Consider the following 27,897-nt stretch of genomic DNA (forward strand, 5'->3'; position numbering starts at 1 on the left):
TTTTCGTCCTTTCTGGATAAGAGCATTTGTTGCACACATAATTTAAATGCCTAAAAACAGCATCAGCCCATTATAAATCATGGTTTGGGGGATTTAATGGAGCGGTACCGTGTTCCAACGGAGTCAGCGGCAGATAAATGAGCAATGGCGGTGCACATGTTATTGAACTCGGCCGCTGTCACAGCTGTGGGGCAAGGGCACCTACTGGCAACTTGATTAGCATTCTGGGTTCACATATGAGAGGGTGGTGAAAGCCACGCCAGCCAGGGTGAGACGGAGGGGAGGACAAAGTGAAGGAGGGGAAGGGGAGGAAGGTAGAGACTGGTACAGCGTGGTTGTTTACCTCCTGCTTAGCTGTGCATAGTTTCTTGCCGCCCTTCCTGCATGCAGTCAACTGTCTCTCCCCTTATTACTCCATCCACCGGTGTGTGTGGACTCTCTCCGTTTTCTCTGTCCATCTTTCACCGCTGTCCAACTGTTTTCTGCACCTTTCCTTATGGTCCATATCTGGGAATCATGTGGGAGAGACTCCCCCCATCCCCCACCCTTAACCCTTCATATTTTATCCACCTCTCTCTCTCTCTCTCTCTCTCTCTCTCTCTCTCTCTCTCTCTCTCTCTCTCTCTCTCTCTCTCTCTCTCTCTCTCTCTCTCTCTCTCTCACTCTGTCCTCTGTATTTCCATCTGTTGCACTAAATGTAATTCCAATGGGCCACTCACAGTAATGATGCAAGTAAATTCTATTTCAGTTCAGAATCAAAGATGCAATGAGAGAGAGGAGACAGGGCAAGGGGGAGGAAACAGAGCTGGATGGATGGAGAAGGGGAAGAGAGAGATGGATGGAAAGAGACAATTCATTACCTGACTGTGAGAGGTTATTAGAAAGTCGGTTCATATGTTAATACGCCACTTCTGTCACAGATACATGGTACATACGCACTGGCACATTCACACTCATAAACACAATCACATACATCTGTGTGTGTGTGTGTGTGTGTGTGTGTGTGTGTGTGTGTGTGTGTGTGTGTGTGTGTGTGTGTGTGTGTGTACTTGAGAGAGAGAGAGTGAGATTAGAGAGATTGTTGAAGATTTTGCTTTGTTCCATTGGTTGGCATCTTAAACTGTACACAGCTCAGATTGACTGTGTAAATTGAAAATCAATTGCTGCATTGACATTTTATGCACTTTTAATAGTAAATACAAACACATGCCAAGATGCACATACGGTCGTTGGTCACACGTGCCGACTCACACACTGCACATGTGGGTGAGCTGCTCTACTCAGTTCGTCAGTGTCATATCCTTTGATGCCCCTCAGAGCTTGAACAAATTTCCATTTTCACCTGTTCCTTTAGTGTCCACACACACACACACACACACACACACACACACACACACACACACACACACACACACACACACACACACACACTCACTAGAAAGACATGCTGGGGTGGAAGTGAGAAATGTAGCCTTGACCAGACCAGGAAGTTTCAAAGTTTGAGTGAGTTTGTCTCTCTTCAAAAAACTGTGAAGAAAGGGTCCGCGGTGGTGTAGCGGTCTAAGCATCGGCTTGGTGTCGATGCAGTTGCCTACTGGGGACTGGGGTTCGCGCCCCGGTCTCGTCAGATCCGACTATGGCCGGACTCGATGAAGCAGCAATCATTGGCAACGCTGTCTTCGGGAGGGGGGTGGAGTCGGCTTGTGTTCGTCATGTGAATGCGTCTCTGTGTGTGTCGGAAAAACAGTGGTTCGGCTTGGATTCGCCTTGTCACGAAAGTGGGGAGGCGCTTTCCTTCGAGACTGCCGGCCGGAGAGATGCAGTTGGCGAACGCATGCAATACGAGGGTGGGTGTTTGAATTAGAATAGGGATCAATTGGCCACTAAATTGGGAGAAAAAAGGGAAAAATCAGAAATAAATTTAGTTAAAAAAAAAACTGTGGAGAACTATGTTGAATAACCCTGTGCAGCCTGTTATACGATACATCCTGGACATACGTGCTTTTGCAAATGTGGATTATTTCACATTGGTTTTAGCCCCTTTTTATTGTGACTAGTGTTTGTAGGTGCAAACAGAAGACAGTTTGGCTGCCATTTCTTGACTCAGGACCATGGAGGAGGACAGGAGAATCCTAAGCATCCATCCATCCATCCATTATCCAAACCGCTTATCCTACTCAGGGTTGTGAGGATGCTGGAGCCTATCCCAGCCATCATTGGGCAGCAGATAGGGAGACACCCTGGACAGGCTGCCAGTCCATCACAGGACTGACACACACACACACACCTAGGGACAATTCAGTATGGCCAATTCACCTGACCTACATGTCTTTGGACTGTGGGAGTAAACTGGAGCACCCAGAGGAAACCCACACAGACACAGGGAGAACATGCAAACTCCACACAGAGGATGACCTGGGATGACCCCCAAGGTTGGACAACCACGGGGCTCAAACCTAGGACCTTCTTGCTGTGAGGTGGCCGTGCTAACCACTGCGCCACCGTGCTGTCCAGAATCCTAACCATGTCTGGGAAACAATTCCATTGACATCCATAGGCTGTCCTCTTAACCTCAGCAAAATCTCACTGGTTGATGATTGCTTTGTCAATATATCACAGCACCAGTGTACTCCTTTTCCTTTTGCATTGGTTTTGTGTTTACCCCACTCTGCTCCATTTGGCCCTCCCATTTATGCTTGATATTGAATAAATATATTAGATATGTAAAACATTGCACAACTTCAAAGAATTCTGTGGATTTTAAAGCAAATATAGAGGTGATTGTATGGAAAGGCAGTGAGTGTGTTGCGTCATCATGGCAAGTTGTCTATTTCCATCGCCGGCGGCACCAATTTCCTCTCCAGCTTGTCTTTTTAATACTTTTTCATATCTCTGTTGATCTTCGTCCCCCTTTAGTGTCTATTCTTTCTCTGCCTCATTCTTCTCACTCTTGTTTTTGTCCTCCATCCTGACAGTGTTGGGCCATTCAGAGCTTGGCGGACGATGCCGGCATCGGTCTTATGTATTTCTGGGCTTCAGTTGAAGGAGCAGAATTGTCCCATTGCCATGTTTTTTATTTGTTGTTTTGTAATGGCAGTGATTACAGAGGTAAAGTTCATGTATGGCGCTGCTGGTTACCTTTGACAGGTGCTAGTGAGGAAAGAGCATCTTGCCTGTTCCACACGGGTTTTAACAATGGGTCAATATGAAACAACACTCCCTTTAAGAAGAAATGGAGAAAAAGCAAATTATACAGGGGTGTGAGAAGGCTTCACAAGAGGTCATTCTGAGTATGCGAGAGAGATAAGAGCGAGAGAGAGTGAGTGAATGAGTGAGAGAGTGACTGAGTAAGAGTGAGAGGAGAGAGTGAGTGAGTGAGTGAGTGAGTGAGTGAGTGAGTGAGTGAGTGAGTGAGTGAGTGAGTATGTGTGTGTGTGTGTGTGTGTGTGTGTGTGTGTGTGTGTGTGTGTGTGTGTGTGTGTGTGTGTGTGTGTGTGTGTGTGTGTGTGTGTGCGTGCGCGCGCGCGCGCGTGTCTGGTGTGGTAGTGCGAGATGGAGTGAGAGACAGGAAGGAGAAAGATAAAGTGATTCAATACTGGCCAATGAGAAGCAAGGCTGTACAGACAAACATTGAGTTGCAATGTCTCAATATGTCTCAGAATGTCATTAAAAGCCAATTAAAATGGGAAAGTTGTCTTTGGTCAATCAGAGGTGTTGACCTGCCATGGCTGTGTGATGAGACATGACCCTGGTTGTCATTTATTGAGCTGATAAATCATGCTTGCATTGGTCTGGAGAAGGGGTTGGAGGGACCATTACCGGTTTTGTTTGAAAGGTCCTTTATCCACTCAGAGAGATAGTAATGACTATGTTATTATGTATTGAAGTGATAGGTAACTAATTAAATTGTCCTCTGTTCTCACCTCCTCTCTCTCTACACTTTATCATCTATTCCCCTCATCCAACATCTTGTATTCCTCTCCTGACTTCTTCTATTGTTATCATCTGCTATATCTAACTTATTTCTCTCTCTGTCTCTCTCATGGTCTCTCTCTCTCTGTCTCTCTTGCTCTCTCTCTCTTTCTCAATCTCTCATCCTCCGTCTGCAGGGTGGAGGCCATGCAGCGCCGCCACACCACGCTGAGGGAGAAGGGGCGTCGCCAGGCTGTGAGAGGCCCCGCCTACATGTTCAACGAGCGCGGCTCAGCCCTCACGGCAGAGGAAGAGCGTTTCCTTGATGCCGCCGAGTACGGAAACATCCCCGTGGTCCGCAAAATGCTTGAGGAGTCCAAAACCCTGAACTTCAACTGTGTGGACTACATGGGCCAGAATGCATTGCAGCTGGCGGTGGGCAATGAGCACCTGGAAGTGACTGAGCTGCTTCTGAAGAAGGAGGGTCTCGCAAGGATCGGCGATGGTCTGCTGCTGGCCATCTCCAAGGGTTACGTGCGCATCGTGGAAGCCATCCTGGCCCACCCTGCCTTCAGGGGGGGTCTCCGTCTTGCTTCAAGCCCCCTTGAGCAGGAAATGCGTGATGACGACTTTTACGCCTACGATGAGGACGGCACACGCTTCTCACACGACATCACACCTGTCATCCTTGCCGCCCACTGTCAGGAGTATGAGATTGTCCACATCCTTCTGACCAAGGGGGCTCGCATCGAGAGGCCCCACGACTACTTCTGTCAGTGTGCCGTGTGTGTCGAGAAGCAAAAGAAGGACTCCTTTAGTCACTCGCGCTCTAGGATGAATGCCTATAAAGGTCTGGCAAGTGCCGCCTACCTGTCGCTCAGCAGTGAAGACCCCGTACTAACGGCCCTGGAGCTAAGCAACGAGTTGGCAAGGCTGGCTAACATTGAGACAGAGTTTAAGGTGAGGCTGTATCTAATGTATGTCCCTTTTTTCCCCCTTTTCATTTCTCTCAGTTTTGTCTATCTCTCAAAATGTCAAAGAGTTAAAGATTCTCTCTTCCTCTCTGCCTATCATAGACACACACACACACTCATCAGAAATGTTGTATTTCCAGCTGAAATCATTAGTGCAGACCTCCCTGCACATCAGATACACTTCACTACACTTCCCCAAACTCACTTCTTGAGTGGATTTCCCAATGCACTCCAAGCTACAGTGGTTTGTTCACACTTCAAAATAGCCCTCCTCCCTCTGCAGTCTTCCTCTGGCGGAAATGAAATGAGACTTGTTAAAAAAAAACAACACTTTTTGGTTTGATTGGAATTATGATAGGGGTTTGGGTGTGAGTCATTTTGCTGGGCAAAAAGCTGCACTCTTGGTGATGCAATTTGCTATAAACTACCTCGCTCCCATACTGACCTTGGCAGTGGACAAAATTGTATATATGTTTTGTCTGTTTATCTGTCTATGCTTGATTCTCTCTATTTTGTCTATCTCCATTTTGTCCGTGTGTGTGTGTGTACCACGTTTAACTGTGTGTGTGTGTGTGTGTGTGTGTGTGTGTGTGTGTGTGTGTGTGTGTGTACATGCTGTGTGTTTATGCGTCTCTCTGTCTTTCTATTTCCGTGTAATTTCTCTTTGAGTGTTATAATTCTCTCTTTCTTTCATTTTCTCTGTCTCTCTCTTCGGCTGGTTTGTGCATGTAATGTGATGGATAACAACACCATTTGATGTGACTGGACAGATGCACATCCCAAGATTATAAACACACCTAAGACTCTTAATATGGTACACGAGCGTTAAACACAGGATTAAAGGGGATTATGGGTAGTGACAGCTTTGAGTGGATGAATCAAAGGTAGCACAGAGAGAGAGAAGAATGGGATCATACGTATATCAAGGATATACATATGTCTGTCTCCCTGTGAGTCCCTCAGTCTCTCTCTTGCTCTCCCCCTGCCTCACTCTCTCTTTCTATCTCAATCTCTCTCTTCCTTCCTGACGAATGTTTCGTTGGTCAGTTTTCTGTCCGTTTGTTGTCAGTTTGTCTGGCTGGCTGGCTAGTTGCCTGTCAGTCAGTCAGCCAGTCTGCCTTTCTGCTCTCTGTCTCCAGACAGGTTAATTAGAATGGTTCACCTAAGGGACCAGAGTTCTGTTAGAACTCATCTGTCTCATTACTGTCTCATTATCACTCCCCTCACCCCCCACACCCCCCCACACACTTATTTGCTCTCTATGTCCCCTTTCCCATCTCGAAATATCAGTGTAGAAGTCACCTGCCAGCAGCCCGGTCACCATTTTTATGTTGAAATGAAACATGGTTATAAAACAGTAAGGGCTCAATGTCATAGAGACATGATGGATGAGAAATTGAAATTGAAGTGACAGTCAAACCTTTTGTTTTTGGAATTTGTAGAAGGGGGAAAAGTCCACTATCAGAAAAGAAGAAATTAATCTGCCAGTAATGAAGTGGATACTGGCTGTGTTCCTTGAGGCAATGTGTGGAGATCTACATGTATTGAGCTTCACATAATGAGATTACTTGTTGAATTGTAAAAGATGCTGAAAGGGGGAGAAGGGTATTTTGAACACACTATTATTGTAAATGGCTATTTTACACAAATGGGAATTTTGGTTAAGAGAAGACCTGGACAATCATAATCTAGGTATTGATTACAGTGACAGTGACATTCAAAATTTCTTGTTTATAAATGATAATTAAAAAAATTGTGTTCCGTGTTCAAGTGCCAGTTGAATTTAAGGTGTCATGAATTCATAGTGTTAACAACTATGTGTTAGTTATGTGTTTATAATGGCACATGACAGAAACCCATATGCACTCCAACGGCAAAGCATTGTAGAATATCTAATATTCGCCATGAGGGGATGAGGGCCGGGAACCAATTAAGCCTACTGCTGTGAGAAAGCTGCAACAAAAGTTACGTACTGTAAAGGCCCTTTCAGAAACAGTGCGACAATGGCACCACTGCACTCTGAAACCCATTATTTCCAATGGCTTGCGCTGCACCGCAATGGCTTTTCACTGCGTCGAGCAAAGCGCAGTGTGCTGCTTGGTGAGCTAAATAGAAACAAGGCATCCAGCCATGCATGGAAGGCAAAATAGAGGAAAAGATAGTGTAATATATAAGTAATACATCAATAATATTAAATAAGATATAAAATGGTGAAGAATGGTGTGAATGGTGAATGGGAATGTTGGGTGAAGAGGGAGCTGAGCCGGAATACAAAGCTCTCAATTTACCAGTCAATCTTTGTTCCAGCCCTCACCTATGGTCATGAGCTTTGGGTAGTGACCGAAAGGGTGAGATTGTGGATACAAGCAGCTGAAATTAGTTCCCTCCGTAGGGTGTCTGGACTCAGCCTTAGAGATAGGGTGAGGAGCTCGGACATCTGGAGGGAGCTCGGAGTAGAGCCACTGCTCCTTCGCCTAGAAAGGAGCCAGTTGAGGTGGTTTGGGCATCTGATAAGGATGCCATCCTTTGGAGGTTTTCTGGGCACCTCCAACTGGGAGGAGACCCTGGGGTAGACCCAGAACTTGCTGGAAGGACTACATGTCCAATCTGACCTGGGAACACCTTGGGATCCCCCGGGAGGAGCTGGAGGGTTCTGCTGAGGAGAGGGACATCTGGAGTGCCCTACTTAGCTTTGCTGCCGCCATGACTCAATCCTGGAGAAGTGGCTGATGATGAGATGAGATGAGATTGAGATGATAAAATGAAAAGAGTTAATGATGACCTTGTCCTGCTAGAAGTTTTGAAAAATCCTCCTATTGTGCTCTGCCCTCTGTGACTTCCCTGAACACCTAGTCAGGTGTGCACTGAACCCAGAGGCGAGTGCAGCACAAATCGTGTTGTAACGAGTAGGAAAAAAGACAGCTCTCCATGCACTGACAAGTAGGAGGAAGAGTGCACAGCTGAGTCCCTTGATATGCCTATGAAACAGCCTCGCGCAACCGCCACAGGAAGTAAACAGAAGGCAGCTGCGTTAAATCTTTTTAATGTGTTAACTATTTCAAATTAATTCAAAAATTATATATATACAGTGCCTTGCAAAAGTATTCAACCCCCTAGTGATCGATGTAGCAATCCCAAGCAACGGCATCATCAAAAAGAAATAGCATGAGAAAGTAGAGAAATAACAAGGGCTGAATGAAGAACTAGATTAGATGTGGAAGGTGAAATCAACAGTAGTCCCAGTGGTAATAGGAGCGCTAGGGGCTGTGACCCCCAAACTGGGAGAGTAGCTCCAGCACATTCCAAGAATAACATATGAGGTCTCTGTCCAGAAGAGTGCAGTCCTAGGAACAGCTAAGATACCGCACAGATCCCTCAAGATCCCAGGCCTCTGGTAGAGGACCTGAGTTTGAGGAAGACACACACCACCCGAAAAAAAGTATTCAACCCCCTTGACAGTTATCACTAATTTCTGGATTATGAAAGGTACTCATACATCTGTTCCTGAACAATATTATTTTTGTGAACCCATAAGCTCTAACAGCATGTTCCCAAAGCCAAAATAAGTTATGTTTCACTGACCTTTTGTAAATAAATTAAAAATTAATCATTGACACCCACATCACAAACGGACAACCCCAACTGCAGCTGCCATGTGAACGACTCATGCCCCCTCAAAAGTAAATGCCAGACGAGAGGAGTTATCTACAAGCTACGGTGACAAGAAATGACAATGGCAAAATAGAGACATATGTTGGTCTAACAAAGGGAACATTCAAAAAGAGGTTTAATGCACACATGTGTAGCTTTCAATCAATCAATCAATCAATCAATCAATCAAGTTGCATTTTATGTAGCGCTTTTCTAGCTGCAACGGCCACTCAAAGCGCTTTACATTTCTGGTCAAATCTCAATTTCAGACACCTGTAACAATAGAACACAAGCCGTTTTCTGTACAATCGCTACCTATTTCGTATGCGTAAAATTTCACCCATTTCCCCCAATCCGAATAGTACAAGTCTGTCAAAACAGGCACATTCCTTGTCCCCATAGATCATAGTGATATGCTTAATTTTATATTCACACCTTTCAGTAGTACAACAAGAACAGAACTACAATACCCATACAGACCCAAATTACTGCATTCAAGTGCAAAATTGTAGTCTCTCGTCTCCCCCTCCCGCATCCGGGTGGGAAAAAAAAGAGTTCTGATGAATGGATTTTTAAATCAATATTTTAAAATCAATATATTAAAAAAGAACTAAAAACTAAATGTTTGTAAAGGCATGGGATTATGATATTTGGATAAATTAATAAAACATGTCAGATCATCATCTGTGAAACAAAAACGAGATATTCATTCATTCATTCATCATCAGCCGCTTCTCCGGGGTCAGGTCACGGTGGCAGCAAGCTAAGTAGGGTACTCCAGACGTCCCTCTCCCCAGCAACGCCCTCCAGCTCCTCCCGTGTGATTTCTAGCTTTAGAAACAACTGTTTAAAGAATGTAAGATCTTTAAGCCGTTATATTTGGTCATTGGCAGACAGAAACATTAATTATTCAACCAGCTGGAAAATCCTCTCAAAAAAACAAAGCATATTCAACGAATAGTGAAAAGTGCAGTCTATGTCTGACTGAAAAATATTTTATCATTTGCAAACCAGAAATTTCTACATTGAATAACAGGATGAATTGGCCAGCAGTTGCAGACATACTAGATAGTATAAGCATCTATTTTGTAATTATAAATGAATCATGCCAATAGACAAATACCCCCCCCTTACTGGACCATTAGCAATCACGTTTTTGAATTTTTGAATGTAGGCACCTCTCCCTTCCCCACTGGATGTTGTGCACGTGATGTGCATGACGACGCAGTTAATGGTATGTTCTTTCCCGTGTAACTTTATTGACAGCTGATGATTGCTTATGGCATGAAACAGCCTTGTACTGTCTCATAAAGAATTTACTTGAATCACTTTATTCAAGTAAATTCTTTATGAGACAGTACAAGCCTGTTTCATGCTATAAGCAATCACCAGCTCTCAATGAAACTACTTCCTCAAGTAGTTTCATTCACAACTGATGATAAAGTGAAGGGGTGTGAATACTTTCTGGATGCACTGTATATATATATACGTGTATATATATGTGTATATATACGTGTATATGTACGTGTATGTGTGTGTGTAGGAAAGAGCTTTAATTCATAGCAGAACAAGCCTGTTTCATGTGCCACACACTCGTCAGCTGCCAAGGTGGTTAAACTGATGAAACAGAAGATGAAAAACCATCTTGCAAAGAAGAGAATATTCCAGTTCCTTGCTACAGTTCAGCACAGTGTATCAGGGAGTATGTATAAGGCCTTTCCCGTCAAGGCCTTTCCCATGCACAAAGTAGTCAAACAACACTATATACAGGACATTGGGATGAATTTCATGATACAAGAGCGTCAAAAATTAATCTTACTGTCTGTTGTGGACCATTTGCTACTGACTTAATGCACTCAGACTCCAACTTCCAACCTCAAGAGAAGCAGCCAGCCTATCCAGGGACATGTCCCTCTCTCCTCCAACTTTAAGTTTGTGCCTATGCAACCAGATCCCATGCCAAAACAGAACTGTGAACCACAGAGCACACCAGTTTTGAACACTTCCTTCAATGAGATGCCAGTCATGTCAGATAAACTCAAGTACTGGGCCAAAAGAGAAATTGTGACATCAGGTCTCCAAAGGATTGATGATTGCCCAAAAAACTACGGGGGATGGAAATCATCTTTTACCAGCATCACCCAAGGTTTGGCCCTGTCAGGAAGAGAAGTGCTAGATCTTCTAAGTAAGTGTCTAGGACCTAAGTCTTCTGAACAGGCAAAAACAATAAGCTCTGTACATGTTAAAAACACGACAGCAGGCCTCTCCATGGTGTGGAAACGTATTGAAGAGACCTACGATGCACCTGTGGCAATAGAATGTGCTTTATTTCAGAGAATTGAGGAGTTTCCTAAAATCTCCAACAAAGAACACCTGAAGCTTCAAGAACTTGCTGACCTTCTCATGGAGCTGGAAATAGCAAAAGAAGAGGGTTGTTTACCTGGACTTGGATATCTTGACACTGCACGTGGCATCAACGCCATCGTGGAAAAGCTGCCATATGGATTGCAAGAAAAGTGGATCACTGTGGGGTCACAATACAAGGAAATTCGCAATGTTGCCTTTCCACATTTTGCATTCTTCTCACAATTTATTCGCAACCAAGCCAGGACAAGAAATGATCCAAGCTTCGCTTTCTCATCATTCGGTCCTACAAACTTCTCAAAGATGGAAAGACCTGTGAAAAACAGACCCCAGGTTTCAGTGAGAAAAACAGGGGTGGAGAGTGAATCTACTGCCAACTACACCAGCTCCTCAGGGAAGAAACAAGAAGACCCAGAGAAGCATTGCCCTCTCCACAAATAACCTCACCCCCTCAGTAAGTGCCATAGCTTCAGAAATAAGCCACTTGATGAACGTATAGCTTACCTCAAGGAGAAGAACTACTGCTTCAAATGTTGTGCTTCGACTAAGCATATGGGCGAAGGACTGGCGAGTGACGCCAAAGTGTGTGGCGTGTGACAGTGACAGGCACATATCTGCTCTACACCCTGGCCCTGCTCCTGTAAAACTAGAGACCTCTGCAATGGTGGAACAACATGGCGGGGAGCAAGAGGCAGATGCATCTACTGCAGTGACATCAAAGTGTTCGGAGATCTGTGGAGGAAAAAGCAGTCCGAGGTCTTGTTCAGAGATATGTCTTGCTAAAGTGTATCCAGCAGAACATCCTGAGAAAGCGGTCAGAATGTACGTGGTCATGGATAACCAAAGCAATCGGTCTTTAGTATGGTCCAACTTCTTTAATCATTTTGGCATAAGAGGAAGCTCTGTGACCTACACCCTAAAGACGTGCTCAGGTGTGAAGGAAACCTCAGGGAGAAGGACACAAAACTACATGGTTGAATCTCTCGATGGGTGCACCAAGGTACCTCTTCCCACTCTGTTGGAGTGTGACCTAATTCCCGAAGATAGGTCAGAAATTCCTTCTGCAGATGTGGCATGACATTACTCCCACCTGAAACCTGTGGGTGACCAAATCCCACCACTTGATCCCAAGGCACAGATCCTCCTGCTCTTGGGGAGAGATATTTTGAGACTCCATAAAGTGAGGGAACAGCATAACATGGACCACATGATGCTCTATATGTGCAACGTCTCGACCTCGGGTGGGTTGTGATAGGAGATGTGTTTCTGGGACAGGCCCACAAGCCTGCCAGTGTGACAGTATACAAGACAAATTTGCTGTTTAATGGAAGGTCATCATTCCTCAATTCCCAATCCTTGCTGAAACAGCGTCCATGTCAAGGAGACCTTGTCTGGCTCTCCACATAAGTCAAGCCATTTTCATCAGCACTATAATAATAGCCTAGTCCAAGGAAAGACTACGGTCTCAGCTCCACATTTTTCAAGTCTCTACGACCCTCTGGGGTTTGTGGCTCCCATTACTGTGCAGGGTAATGGGAGCCATTGCCTTAATCCGAGAATTTACCTCTGAGCAGTGTGAGTGGGATGATCCTCTTCCACCTGAAAAGGAACAATACTGGAGAGCCTGGAAAGAGTCTTTGAAGGATCTTGAGCAGCTCTGCATTCCAAGGTCCTATGTCCCTGTATCCTTATCCTCAACACAGCAGAGACAAATCTGTGTTTTCTCCGATGCTTCTACCATGGCCATAGCAGCAGTGGCTTACTTACGAGTTGTGGATTCTACAGGACAATGTCACATTGAATTTGTGATGGGAAAGGCCAAATTAACACCATGACCAGCACACACCATCCCAAGGCTGGAATTGTGTGCTGCTCTCCTTGCTGTTGAAATGGCAGAGCTGATTTCTCATGAACTGAACCTTGACATCCAAGCTAGGAAGTTTTATACAGACAGCAAAATTGTGCTGGGTTACATCCATAACACCTCCCGGAAGTTTTATGTCTATGTAGCCAACTGAGTCACCAGGATCTGAAAATCCACACACCCTGACCAGTGGTATCATGTAACAACTGATCACAATCCAGCAGACCATGCCACTAGGCCTATTCCAGCAGGTCTTTTTGGACAAACGACTTGGTTCCATGGTCCTGCATTCCTCAAACAAGCAGAAACAAGAGATTCTGCAGTTGAGACAGTTAGCAACTTTGAGTTTGTGAGCCTGAGACAGATGCGGAGATCCGGCCACAAATCATCGCCTTCTCAACCAAGGCTTTTGGAGAACATCTCAGCTCACATCACTTTGAGCGTTTTTCATCTTGGAGCTTAATGATTCGAGACATAACAAGACTCATTCAACTTGCTAGGGCCTACTCCCAAACTCAAAACCCGAATGCTGAAGACAAACAATCGCAAGCACAAATCATGGTCATCAGATGTGTGCAGAGGGAAATCTTCAAAGAGGACATCAGCAGACTAGAAAATGGACAAGATGTCTCCAAGAAAAGTCCCTTGTGGAAGTTGAACCCTACCATCGACCAGGAAGGGTTGTTAAGGATTGGGGGTCACATATCTTCAGCTGACCTTCCAGATGATGAAAAACATCCCTATATCCTCCCTAAGAAACATCACATATCCACTCTGCTGGTGCGTCATTGTCACAAAGAAGTCACCCACCAAGGTCATCATCTTACAGAAGGAGCCCTTCGCTCTGCTGGAGTATGGATTATTGGAAGTAGAAGGCTGGTCTCTAATGTGATCCATCAATGCATCACCTGTTGTAAACTGCGAGTAAAGACAGCAAAAAAATGGCAGACCTACGAGCTGACCAACTTGCCACTTAACCACTTAACCACCTTTCACCCGGGTTGGTTTAGATGTCTTTGGGCCATGGAACATCACAACACGCCACACCAGAGGAGGAAGTGCTGAGAGTAAGTGCTGGGCAGTGCTGTTTACTTGCTTGGGAACCAGAGCTGCCCACATAGAGGTAATAAAGTCTATGTCTACTTCAAGCTTTATTAATGCTCTGAGAAGATTTTTTTTCCATCCAAGGTCCCTCCAAACAACTCAGGTCTGATCGGGGAACAGATTTTAATGGTGCTTGCAAGGAGCTAAAGATTAAGTCAGATGACTCTGAAATAAGAATCTACCTCTCAGAGGAAGGATGCTCCTGGACCTTTAACCCTCCTCGTTCATCACATATGGGTGGATGCTGGGAGAGGCTGATTGGGGTTGCACGACACATCTTGGATGGTATGCTGATGCAAGCGGGCCTTACTCGTCTCACCCATGAAGTACTTACCACACTGATGGCAGAAGTGATGGCAATTATGAATGCTAGACCACTGGTTCTCTGTCATTTGATCCAGAGCTGCCTACCATCCTCACACCCAGCAATGCTCCTGACCAGAAAGATGAATCCAACATCCGCTCCACATGGGGATTTCAGTCTAACAGATCTCCATAAGCAACAGTGGAAGCATGTCCAGTGTCTTGCTGACACATTCTGGAAGCGCTGGAGGCAAGAATACCTGGCCACCCTCCAACCTCGCAGAAAATGGGCTGAAGAGAGACGCGATGTCCAAATGGGAGATGTTGTGTTGCTAAAAGAAAGCCAAATCAAACAAAATGAATGGTCCACCGGACTGAACGTGAAGACCATCCCCAGTGCTGACAACAAGGTCAGGGAGGTAGAAGTCAAAGTGGTGAAACAAGGGACTGCCAAGATCTACTTACGACCAGTTTCAGAAATCGTCCTTCTTCTTCCTAAAGAAACCTGAAAAGAGTGACTTATATTTGAATAATGTAGATAGGAGTGGTATTCCATTATTATACCAGGCGGGGAGTGTGCTGGTAATTCATATAATTTGTCCAACTCCAGGTATAATTTCACGGTGTTGAGCGCCTCTAGTGGTCATTGTTAATATACACAAAAGTCCGTTGCGCCAGTCGCCATTTTAGTTGTTGCATAACTGAATCTAGCGTGCGGTTCATCATTTTTCTCTCGATGAAGTTTCGAGACTATATGCCTGTGAGTATTACATAACTTGATTTGTTGTATATTGATGATAGTTGGATGACAAATGTATCCTTTTTGAGTTTCTGCAGATATTTGACTATGTTTAGCAGAGCTACTGTCTTTGCTTATTCATGCTAGACTGATTAGTGAAGTGCCCTGACTGGTTAGCTTGTCAACTGCTCAGGTTCACTTCAAACTGAGTGACGTTGCCTATCTGAAAATATTGTGTTTCGGTATTTTAATGTTTTTGCAGTGGTTTTATTTGACAGTGTGGTTGCTGTGGAAATGTCCTGGATAATATATTGTTTATCTTTGTGAATGTATAACCTATAGTGTACCTGTAATATGGAAGCAAATAACCACAGGTGCAACTAATTGTAATCACATGTATTTTGTTTGTATGTTTTTAGTTTTAGAAAAGAGAGGATTCAGTTACAAAGCTGGATAAACAAGGAAACCAAGTAAAGAACCTAAACTTATTCAAGCTTTAAGTCTTTATTGGATCAACTATGTTAACTATCTGTCTAGTCTGATACTGGAACGTTAAATGAGGACAAAATACGATCAATAACCAGTTTAAACAATTTTAAATTACCCTTTATAATTCAGAACCGCCCAGCGACTCGTTACTTATTTTTGCTTTTTTTAGACGGTTTGACCATCCCAAAAATTGCCCCTGAGGACCGAGCACAGATAGACAGAGAGATATCAATGGAGGAAGTGATACAAGCAATTAAATCCATGCAGAGCAACAAAGCACCGGGTCCGGATGGTTTCTCAATTGAAATATATAAAGAATTTGTTACCAAGCTGGCACCAATACTTAACCTTATGTGTCAGGAAATTCTTAACCAACAGAAATTACGCTTAACTATGATGCAGGCAGTCATATCAGTGTTGCTTAAAAAAGACAAAGATCCCCTACTGTGTGGCTCCTATCACCCTGTAAGCTTATTGAATTGCGACTACAAAATCACAAAAATCTTGGCCACCCGTATTGAAACTGCAATCCCAGCGGTTGTTAACCCTGATCAAACCAGGCAGACAGTCATTCTATAACACGCACCACCTACTTAATGTACTGTATGCACCACACTCATCAGAACAGACAGAAGTAGTGATTTCTTTAGATGCTGAGAAGTCATTCGATCATGTCGAATGGCAATAAATATTTGCTGGCCTAGAAAGGATTGACTTTGGTTCATCATTCCTAGCATGGATTAAAATATTATGTTGTTCATTGACAGCCGCAGTGCAGATGAATAATATTATTTCTGATTATTTTTTGCTCAATAGGGGCTGCAGACAGGGCTGCAGTCTCTCTCTTTACCTGTTCAATTTGGCGTTTGAGCCACTCGCTATAGCTCTTGGGGCAGAGGATGGCATTAAAAGTATCCCCCCCAAAAAAACAAAAACAAAAAAGGGTGTTCAGGTAGCATAACGGTCTATTCCATTGCCTACCAACAAAGGAATCTTCAGTTCGAATCCCTGTGTTACCTTCGGCTTGGTCGGGCGTCCCTACAGACACAATTGGCCGTGTCTGCGGGTGGGAAGCCAGATGTGGGTATGTGTCCTGGTTGCTGCACTAGCGCCTCCTCTGGTCAGTCGGGGCACCTGTTCAGGGGAGAGGGGGAACTGGGAGGAATGGCGTGATCCTTCCACGTGCTACGCCCCCCTGGCGAAACTCCTCACTATCAGGTGAAAAGAAGCGGCTGACGACTCCACATGTATCGGGGGAGGCATGTTGTAGTCTGCAGCCCTCCTCGGGTCGGCAGAGGGGGTGGAGCAGCGACTAGGACGGCCCGGAAGTGTGGGGTAATTTGGCCAAGTACAATTGTGGAGAAAAGGGGGGGGGGACTCCCCCCCCCCCAAAGTATCTCCCGAGGTGGTAAATTGCATAAGGTATCGCTTTATGCGGACGACCTGTTGTTAACCAACCCAGCAGAATCTATACCAAGACTATTACTTGCCCTGGATAACTTTGATCGCCTGTCAGGTGATAAGATAAACTATTCAAAGAACTTTTTTTCCAATTAACCACACTGATAGAGTGTACTCTAGCTTTCCATTTAAACTTGAACACAATGTATTTACATATTTAGGAATCAAAGTCACTCATACAATGGGGAGTTTATATAACCATATCTTTAAAACACTATTAGAATGAACAAAACAAGATATTAAAAAGAGGTCAACGCTACCAATTTCATTAGCAGGCTGCATTGATATAGTTACAATGACAGTCTTAACCAGATTTCTCATTTTCAAATGATTCCCATATTCATACCTCAGACAACTTTTCAACAACTAGATAGGTCAATTTCATCATTAATCTGGAACAATTCAAACCCCAGGATGAAGAAAATATACTTGGTGCCTAAGGAGACAGGGGGATTAGGCTTGCCTAACTTTATTTGTTACTACTGGGCTTTGAACATTGTAAAAGTTTTACATTGGGCATGTACATACAATATAGTACTTAAATAAAAATACATATATAGAATATATATACATATATAAAATCGTATTTTTCTTCCTTCTTTTTTTTTCTTTCATCTTCAATGTATAAATCTAAATGGATCTGTACAAAATAATTAATGTAAAAAGGCTGATGTAATAAATGGTAAATGGACTGCATTTTATATAATGCTTTTCTAGTCTACCGACCACTCAAAGTGTAATAAGCTAAGGCTTCAGCCTATACCTTCTCGGTCCATATAAACTTGCTTTGGTTTGTCAGTGCTTCAAAATTTAATGACTTACTATTTTGTGTTTATTGTTTATTTACATGTGTATTTGAGTTGCATAAGTTGGAAATGATCGAACTAAATCAAACAAACACAACATCTCATGCACAAAAAAGCCAAATATGATGGACAAGTCCTCACATATCACTCTTCTTATCCCTCCATCCACCATTTACTTTCCACAATCCCCTGTTTAGCTCGTTTATAGAGCCTCACACATCCCCCTCTTCATATCTCAATCCCGTACCCAGTCTCCCTCCCCTCACAACCACGTCCCCCTGCTTTCAGTCTCACTTGGCCTTTCACTTTACATTTTCTTTTACCCCAGGGCACTTTCCACATGCACACCTTCCTTCTGCAAGCCCTCTCTGTTTCATTTGCACGTGTTTATGCGTGTCGTGCATGTTAGTCCATGGGCCAGAGCCCAAAATTTCCTATTTCGGTACACTCAAGGTGGCAAAACTTACTTATAATTTTTGAAAGGATCCATGTCTGTAGATGATATTTTGGTATGATAACCATTCCTGAGTGGCAGCTGTATCACAGTTATCAGCTCATGAAGTTAACCACCCCCTAAAGTAAATTGCATTTTAGACGCTGGTGCATATCCTGGTTTAGCCTCATGGTCAGGACATTTTTCAATGTTCTATAATATTGTCTTTGGTATCATTTTAAAGGGGACCTTCTTAGCTTTCATTCAAGCCCTGTTGTGGATATTTATCACAAATATAGAGGTCACTTGAGCTCTTCAACCCATCAATAACACACATCTTTCTGCAATGTTCGCCTAAACTATATACTTTCTTTTAGCCCTGTGGCATCTAGGAATATCAGGGACACAAAACACAAAAACTGGAATACTCACAGGACTGTAAAGACTCAGGAAATGTATAATATACCCATACTATTTCATTGTGTGAGGTGATTGTGAACCTTAAATTAGAAGGGCATTATTACTAAGAAACTAACTAGACCAAAGCCAGTTAGTCCATGGGTCAGACCAGATATCGATATCACCCAAGGTGACACAACTTCACTGGTGCCATTTTATTTGGTACACTAACAGAAGTAAAATAATACATGATAACCTTTCCAAATGAGCAGCTATTTCATTTTTCTTTCAGGAAACCTGTTTCTGTGCCTCTCACGATTGTGTATTTGCCCAGATTTTTACAAATATAGCATTTCAACACCCCTGGTACTGATTAGCGTAGCTTAAACTCTGGGACAGTTCTTAGTTGGCCAACAACCAAGGATAACCAGTACTGTGTACTTCCATTCATTGTGCTAAGCTAGGCTAACGTGCAGCCAGATAGCTTTCTACTAAACACATATAGAGGAAACTGGTATCTATCTTCTTGTCTCACTCTGGAGAAGATTGTAAGCTAATTTCCCATAATGTTAGCATGTTCTTTTAATGTATATGTTAATATGATTAGTTAAAGTGGCTACGAGGAACTTTCATCTTGTGTTGATTTTAGCAGCCTCATGTGGACAAAATACAGCTGTTGCATAGCAACTAGGTAATGTATCTATTTGTGGCTATGTAAGATAAATAATGGTAATATGACGCTGGTGAAGCAAAGTAAACTTTGTTTTAGTAGTGTTCATACACCTAAGTTACATGTATTTGTTTGTATGTGGCAGGTGAAAACTGACTGAATATGGCCACTGGTGAACAAGCAAGTTTTTACCCAATACCAAAGCGCCCACGGGTGGAGTGCATTATCCACTGTTCTGATGATACAGATAAGCTGGTTTCACTACAAAGTGTCGACTCATGGAGAACTCTGCTCAGGGCAGCTCAGATACGAAATCATGCACCAGTTTTGAAACTGGCAAAAGACATTCCTGAGGGACAGATTCCAGCAATCTACTACCACAGAAAGTGTCGCAGTATCTTCACTATGAAGCAAATTCTTGATGGCCTCCTTGCAAAAGAAAAGAAAAGTTGTGTCTCTGCTGAAGAGAAACAATCTAAGAGAGTAGCTCGACATGCTCCAAGTACATCTAGGACTTATGATGCAGAGTGCATATTTTGTCAGAAAAACAGCAAATATTCCAAGAGACAGAATACGAGAGAAGTACTGGTGCAGTGTCGAGAACTGCGAGCTGATGCAAAGATCAGGAGTGCAGCCACAAAGAAAAGGGACAGCAGAATCCTTGCCATTGTGAGTAGAGACCTTGTAGCAGCTGAAGGGCACTACCACAGGTCATCCTATAGACTTTACACCAAAGAAGAGGTTTCCAAAGGAGAGGTTGCCAGCAATGAAGATGATGATGCTGCAGCCCAGTATGAAGCTGCTGTGAATAAGGCATACAATGAGCTGTTCCTCTTCATCAGGATGGAGCTTTTTGGCAATCCTCAAGTGATGACAATGACTGATCTCTCTTCTAGACTGCTAGCTTCAATGAACTCCCAAGGCATTGCCCAAGTCAAGGAATCAACCAAGAAGCACATAAGGCGAAACCTGGAGAGTGAGTTTGCTGGAGCCTTGCAGATATTCCCTGATGAGAAAGGAAAATTCCTCCTCTATCCCGATAACTTGTCCATGAGGGAACTTGCCAAAGAAAATCAGTCTCTCAAAAGGGAGCTGCAGACCCTGAAAAGTGTCAGTGCACAAGATGTTATAGCCAAAGCAGCCATCAAATTGAGAGCAGACATTAAAAGTCAAGATGTTCCTCAAACCTGGCCGCCTGAAGTCAAACCAGAAGCAGAATGTCCTACCATTCCAGAGTCGCTCATTATCTTCCTGTACTCTCTACTCACAGGCTCAAATGATCCTGATCATGCATCCCAGAGAGTGCAGTGCCTTCTGCAGTCATTTGGCCATGACATAGTATATGCAGTGACATGTGGAAATACCAAGCCTTCCAAGCACATTGTTCTGCCATTCAGTGTCAAATCGTTGACAGGAAATGTAGAGTTGATAAACATCCTCAACCGACTTGGTCACAGTGTGTCCTATTCACAGATGGAAGAGATCAACACTGCCCTGTGTCTCCAGAAACTCTCATCATCAGGGAGTGGCATTGCCCTTCCAGCTAACATCCATCCTGGCATATTCACAACTTTAGCCTGGGACAATATCGACCGTCTTGAAGAAACTGTCAGTGGTGAGGGAACATCTCACAGAGTCAATGGGATTGCTGTGCAAGCAAAGCCAGTCAACCCACTTCCTGTCCAACCCATGCCCACTGTTCCCAAAACAAAGAAGAGAAGCATTGATGGACCCCCACCAATGTTACCAACTTACAATGCTGGACAACGGGTATGGCCACCACAAAGCAAAAAGTCAGATGCCGATACTGCAGCCAATACTAAGCTTGCCAGAAAGAAAAACCTTCTTTGGGTCCTAGCACGCATGTCACAACAAGAATAACAGTCAGTCAGCAGCTGGACAGGCTTCAACATCCTGACTCGAGGAGAGATGACGGTCATACCCGACAATATAGGCTATCTGCCTACCATCAATGCTCCAGCGACACAAATGTCTACTGTCAACGAGGTGCTTAACCAGTCACTGAGCATCATGCAGTGCTTAGGCCTGAGGAAGATTGTCTCTGTCTTTGACCAAGCCCTGTATGCGAAGGCTGTCGAGATCACATGGAAACACCATGACAAGTTCCATGATATCATCGTTAGGCTTGGGGTATTCCACACCATCTGCACACTGCTGGCAATAATAGGAAAGCGTTTCCAAGATGCTGGACTCAAAGACCTCTGCATTGAGTCTGGCATGATTGCAGAAGGCTCAATTGCTGGTGTTATGGATGGCCGCAAGTACAACAGGGCAGTGCGACTACACAAGCTCCTGTATGAGGCTCTCATGCGACTGACCTTGAATGGTTTCCTGTCCTGGTTGGAAGAAACTCACAGGAATGACATGGTTCACCTGAATGAGACACTGAAGACCATTGACAGCCTTGGGAAAGAAGTCTCACAACATGCTTTGAAGGAGGTCCTCGAGAACAGCTCTTGTACACGCATCATGGATCTATTTGAAGTCTACCGTGAGTTCCTTAGAGGTGGAAACGGCAGCCTCTCGAACTTCTGGATGTCCTATTTGGACATGGTTGAAATCTTGTTGGGGCTCATCCGAGCATCCAGAGAGGGAGACTGGATGCTACACTTGGCTAGCATTTGAGCAATGATCCCATGGTGCTTTGCTTATGACAGGATGAATTATGCACGCTACCTCCCCTACTACTACGCCCAGATGTCTGAGCTGCCCATCACACACCCAGATGTGTACACAGAATTCATGGAAGGAGGCTTCTCAGTCCAACTGGGCTCCACCAATCCCTTTGGCCGAATCCCTGTTGACCAAGCTATAGAAGAAACGGTGAACAAAGACACCCAAACAGCTGGAGGGACAAAGGGATTCAGCTTGAAGCCAGGAGCTGTGACCAAATATTATCTCACAGCTGAGTATAGAAGCATGTACCTCAGACAGCTGAGAGACCTGACAGGTCAAGGCAGGTGCAAATGGTCTCATCCAGATCTACAGAGTCCAAGGATCAAGAGAGATGAAGCAGATGTCCAGTCTCTCATGGACCTTATGGAGAATAACTGGCTCAATCCTATGTCCCCTGATGAGATTGATTTCGTTAGCCTCTCCACTGGCAACATGGCTCCACCTGATGTGACCATAGATCTCTTGAGAGCTCTTGAGAAAGGAGAAGAGGCCTACCAAGCATTCCAGCAAACAAGGTTAGATGCAGACCCACCACCTGTGAAATTCCACGACAAGATGACCAAGCAAAGTCTGAAAACATTCTCCAATGTCAGCACAAAACAAGCTCATGGAAAGAAAGCACAGGATGTGGTTCTGAAGGCAGATAGAAACCTTTTCAGTCACATGATCCTGGTGGCTGAAAGCAGGAAGGTGAATCTGAAGGATGTCCTTGCCTACCCATTGGGCCCACTACCATGGGCACTGGCAAATGCTGATGGGTCCTTACGAAAAACAAACAAGGCTGCACTTGCCAGAGAGCTTGAAAAGAATGTATCTCCTGCAGAAGACATCCCAATCCCATCTACTTCCATCATTGATGGGATGAGCCTGGTCCAAAAAATGAATGGCAACAACAAAACCTTTTTTGCACAGGTGGCAGAGTCAGCCTTGACCCAGGTCCTCCATGAGGGAGCACAGAGTGGGAGGATTGATGTTGTTTTTGATGTCTATCACCAGACTTCGATCAAAGATGCTGAACGACTGAACCAGGGTGGAGACATCACTCTCCAGTACAAGAATCTTGCAGGGGGACACCACGTCCAGCAGTGGAGAAAATTTCTGTGCAGTTCCTCCAACAAGACCAGTCTCATCAAGTTTCTGGTGGAAGAGTGGAAACTCCCACGATACAGAGCTATGCTGCATGGCAAGGTGTTGTACATGACCTGTGAGGAAACCTGCTACAAGTTGACAGAAGATGGGTGTGAGGAAGCAGCAGAACTGCACTCCACACATGAAGAAGCTGACACCCGTCTGCTCCTGCATGCATTGCATGCAGCAAATGCGGGCTCAAAGTCAGTTATCATCACAGCTGAGGACACTGATGTCATGTTGCTTTGTCTTGGCTTCCAGAAGGACATCACCTGTCCCATCTACCAGAAGTGTGGGACTCAGAACCGCACACGGTTTGTCGACATCACCAAACTGGCAAGTTCACTTGGAGACAGCATCTGTGACAGCCTAATTGGCTTACATGCCTTCACAGGCTGCGACACTGTCAGTGCATTCGCTGGTCGAGGGAAGCTGAATGCCCTGAAGATAGTGAGAAAGCACACTTCCTGCCAAGAGACTTTTAGTCAACTGGGACAGACATGGAATGTGAGTGATGAGCTGTTCCAGAAAATTGAGCAGTTCACCTGTCGGATGTATGTTGCTAATAGCAGCACTGCTGAGGTGAACAAACTGCGTTACCAGCTCTTCTGCACCAAAAGGGGAGAGGTTGAGTCCAGCCAGCTGCCACCATGTAGAGACTGTCTCTTTATGCATGTTCAACGAGCCAACTATCAGGCAGCAATATGGAAGTCCTGTCTGCAGGCTAACCCTGTGGTTCCAAGCCCTACTGAGTATGGATGGACAGACGATGAAGGCAAGCTGGCCATTTACTGGATGCGCTCCCCACCTGCACCAGATGTGGTCTTGGAAATGCTAACATGCAAGTGTGTGCATTCATGCAAAATGCCAAGCTGCATGTGCCTGTCAAATGGACTTCCATGCACAGACATGTGCAGGTTACAGACCTGCAGTAACCAAAAACAGCAGGATGGTCCAGAACTGGACTTTGAACTTGGGGAGTCAGATGGTGAGAGAAACGAGCAGTTTGATGAATGACAGTGTGATGATTCTGATGGTATTACTGTGGTAGTAGTCTATTGATGCACAGGATGTTGATTCTGGACTTGGTTACCCAGAGCTTGATAACAATAATGTAACCATATTCACATATACCCATTACCCTACCCATTACCATTACATATACCCACTAATGATATGGGATTACATGTATCATTGACTAAGCATATGTAAATGTCAATGTTGTTTAAAATATTAAAATAGTTCATTACCTCACTATGGTATTCCTTTTTATCATGTATTTTGATTGTGTATTTAAACAAATGTATAGAGACCAGTTTGTGACCTAACTGGCTTTGGTCTAGTTCTCATTTAAGGCTCACAATCACCTCACACAATGAAATAGTATGGGTATATTATACATTTCCTGAATCTTTACAGTCCTGTGAGTATTCCAGTTTTTGTGTTTTGTGTCCCTGATATTCCTAGATGCCACAGGGCTAAAAGAAAGTATATAGTTTAGGCGAAAATTGCAGAAAGATGTGTGTTATTGACGGGTTGAAGAGCTCAAGTGACCTCTATATTTGTGAGAAATATCCACAACAGGGCTTGAATGAAAGCTAAGAAGGTCCCCTTTAAAATGATACCAAAGACAATATTATAGAACATTGAAAAATGTCCTGACCATGAGGCTAAACCAGGATATGCACCAGCATCTAAAATGCAATTTAGTTTAGCGGGTGGTTAACTTCATGAGCTGATAACTGTGATACAGCTGCCACTCAGGAATGGTTATCATACCAAAATATCATCTACAGACATGGATCCTTTCAAAAATTATAAGTAAGTTTTGCCACCTTGAGTGTACCGAAATATCGTCTGGCCCATGGACTATGTGTGTGCCTGTCATCATTGTGCACGTGTGTGTTTCATGTGTGTAGTGTGTAGCAATGATATTGAGTAAGGAAACGTTCTTGTACTTTCTCTGCCCTGAAACCTTGTCTTTTCGTGCGTGGAAAGAGATGCAATGTTTTAATTGATATCATTACGCTTCACTACCTCCAAGACAAATACACCATACAACCTTTGCTCATGGTGCTCGGGGGCTGCAAAGATGGCACGCTGCTATTGGTGTATGCTGAGTAATCTATTTTGTCATGGTAGATGACAACATCTGACAACAGCCCTATGTTTGCTAATACATCAATACTCCATTAGCCTGATTTCCCCCTGAATATCTTGCAATTAGCTCTTTAGCATTTCACGGTAGGCACCCTCTGGAATGGCGAAAGGGACAGATTCTTGCTTGCATGCTTTATTCTGGAAAGCTTATTACAACATTCTGTATTCCACATTCAGTTCACAGGGATAACAATCGAGCAAGAATATTTCCTCCTGAGCGGAGTATGTTGGCGGTCGGAGCAAAAAAAGAAAATTCAAATAAGAAAATAAAAGAGTGGAGGGTTGTTATCTCAAATAAAAAATAGGAAGTTACAAAAAACTGGATGAAGAAAATGGAGCGAGACGAGAAATGTTAATTTACCACTGTGTGAAATTATGATGATGATGCTGAAGGAGGCCCCTGGTCACATTTTTAAAACGGCAGAAGGCCGGGTGACAGTTACAGTGAAAGCACTTATCAGCATACTGTAATGGTGTGTTTGAATGTCTGAACACAGCACTGCTATGAATCCATAATCAGTCCCTCTCCTTGGGGACTTTAAGCCCGGCTAAAAACCCAATCTGCCTGCTTCTTAAAATGTTGAGGAACGAATCAAAGGAGGATAGGGAGGAAGGAAGTATATCAAGGAAGGGGAGGGGGGTAACAAGACAGGTAAAAGACAGGAATGGAGGGATTAGGTGAGGACCGTGACAAGAGCTGCAGTAATGAAAATGCTCAGTGGAATAGATGTAGGTCATGTTAGCAGGAAGACAGGTTTAGAAAAATACAAGGGGATAAGAAAATGAGTGGTGTCAGTTTTGAAGGTTGAAAAACCTGGCTCCTGTAGTGCATCAGGACCACTGATGACTCGGGATTTAACATAAAAAATTGTGCCCATCTATATTTAAACCTCAGCGCCATCTTTCCTTTAACGGCTTGGGATGGGATTTCCACAAATTAACATGCATGGCCTGAGCTGTTCTGCCCTTATTTATTATTGATTATGTCTCTGTTTTACCTTTGAATAATTATTATTGTATATTATTGGTCACAGTAGCCTCAGGCCATCGAACGAGAGGCAGAAAACTGGAGAAACAGATGTCAAGAAATAACTACAAATTGCTCATAAGCCCACAGAAACCGGAACCTAGCTTGTGTGTTGTTTTAAATTAAACAAGACAAGTTGGCCAACAAATGGGTAGAAGTAATTCCATTTCTGTTAAATGCTTTGAGCATTTTTCTCGTAATTTCCTCTCTCTGTTCTCCATAACAAGTTAGATTTTGCTTTGATTCCAACTCGCAATTTTTTATGCTGCTATCAATCTTGTTTTAAATTTGTTTCTTTTCTTGTCTTTTTCCCCGTTTGACAAAATTTCCTCTGGATTTATGCTCAGCATTTTCTTTCCTTCCCACCCCCACCCACTCTCTCCCCTCTTTTCTCTCTATTTCTCTCCCTCCCTCTTTCCTCTTCCTGTGATGCCTCTTCCCTTTCCTCGTCCCCTTCTTTCCTTGCCTCCTCCTTTCCGCCTCCTGTGCAGAATGACTACCGGAAGCTGTCTATGCAGTGTAAGGACTTTGTTGTGGGGGTGTTGGACCTCTGTCGAGACACGGAGGAGGTGGAGGCCATATTGAACGGCGATGTGGACCAATGTCCCCCAAGCCCCTACAATCGACCCTGCCTCAGCCGTGTCAAACTGGCCATCAAGTATGAGGTCAAGAAGGTAAGAAGAAAAAAAACATGAACAAAGACACCAGAATCGACCACCCACATAAGGGTGTGAGTGCCTTCCCTGGTACCACCACATGTTTCAAAATGTCAAATTCAAAGTTTGGCTATTCCATTGCCTACCAACATGGGGATCCTGGTTCGAATCCCCGTGTTTCCTCCGGCTTGGTTGGGCGTCCCTATAGACACAATTGGCCGTGTCTGCGTGTGGGAAGCCGGATGTGGGTATGTGTCCTGGTCGCTGAATTAGCGCCTCCTCTGGTCGGTCGGGGGGCCTGTTCAGGAGGGAGGGGGAACTGGGGGGGAATAGTGTGATCCTCTCACGCGCTACGTTCCCTTGGCGAAACTCCTCGCTGTCAGGTGAAAAGAATTGGCTGGCAACTCCACATCTATCAGAGGAGGCATGTGGTAGTCTGCAACCCTCCCCGGATCGGCAGAGGGGGTGGAGCAGCGACTGGGACGGCTCAGAAGAGTGGGATAATTGGCCGGATACAATTTGGGAGAAAAAGGGGGTTAAAAAAAATAAAATAATAATTTTAAAAAAACTGAAGAGAAGCAAGCTTACATTATCATGGCATATCTGTTCTATGTCTGTTTCAGTTGTATAAATGACATTAAGAGTGGAGATAAGACCTTGCTTAGTTGATTTTCTTTATTAGTTGGACTTAAACTAGTGGAAAAAATATGATATTCAAATGTAACTCCATCATTTGGAGTGTTTTGCATTCCAGTGATATCAAATCAGAGCAGCACTGGCAAAATACATTTCAGGTGACAACATGTGGTGTAACGCTGACAAACTGATAAATAAAGACTCAGGCACCGTTTTCACGAATGAAAGCATACAGCGCAAAATGCAGTCACCTTGTGCAGTCTGTCTGGGCATTCGTGGGTATACCTGCAGCACATTTGAGAACGGAGGAATATATTGTCAGCAGGTGTGTTTGGGATTGGTGTCCATTGAACCAATCAAATCTCCCCTTAAAAAAAACGCATGTGCTGCATGCACTGAGTGCCCAATGTCCATTTGGTGATGG

At 44.1% G+C, this 27,897-nt stretch overlaps 1 protein-coding gene across 2 annotated transcripts in view; it reads left to right on the forward strand.

The window, feature by feature from the left end:
• The window catches only part of LOC130117974 (short transient receptor potential channel 7-like), a 114,644-nt gene that overhangs the window by 2,104 nt on the left and 84,643 nt on the right, over positions 1-27,897 (forward strand). For both annotated transcript variants that reach the window (XM_056286263.1, XM_056286270.1), the window contains exons 2-3: positions 4,110-4,872; positions 26,673-26,855. In XM_056286263.1, the coding sequence (XP_056142238.1) occupies positions 4,110-4,872; positions 26,673-26,855 (946 nt within the window). The remainder of the gene's footprint in view (positions 1-4,109; positions 4,873-26,672; positions 26,856-27,897) is intronic.

This window comes from Lampris incognitus, chromosome 1, assembly GCF_029633865.1.
Source record: "Lampris incognitus isolate fLamInc1 chromosome 1, fLamInc1.hap2, whole genome shotgun sequence".
In the NCBI taxonomy this organism is placed as follows: Eukaryota; Metazoa; Chordata; class Actinopteri; order Lampriformes; family Lampridae; genus Lampris; species Lampris incognitus.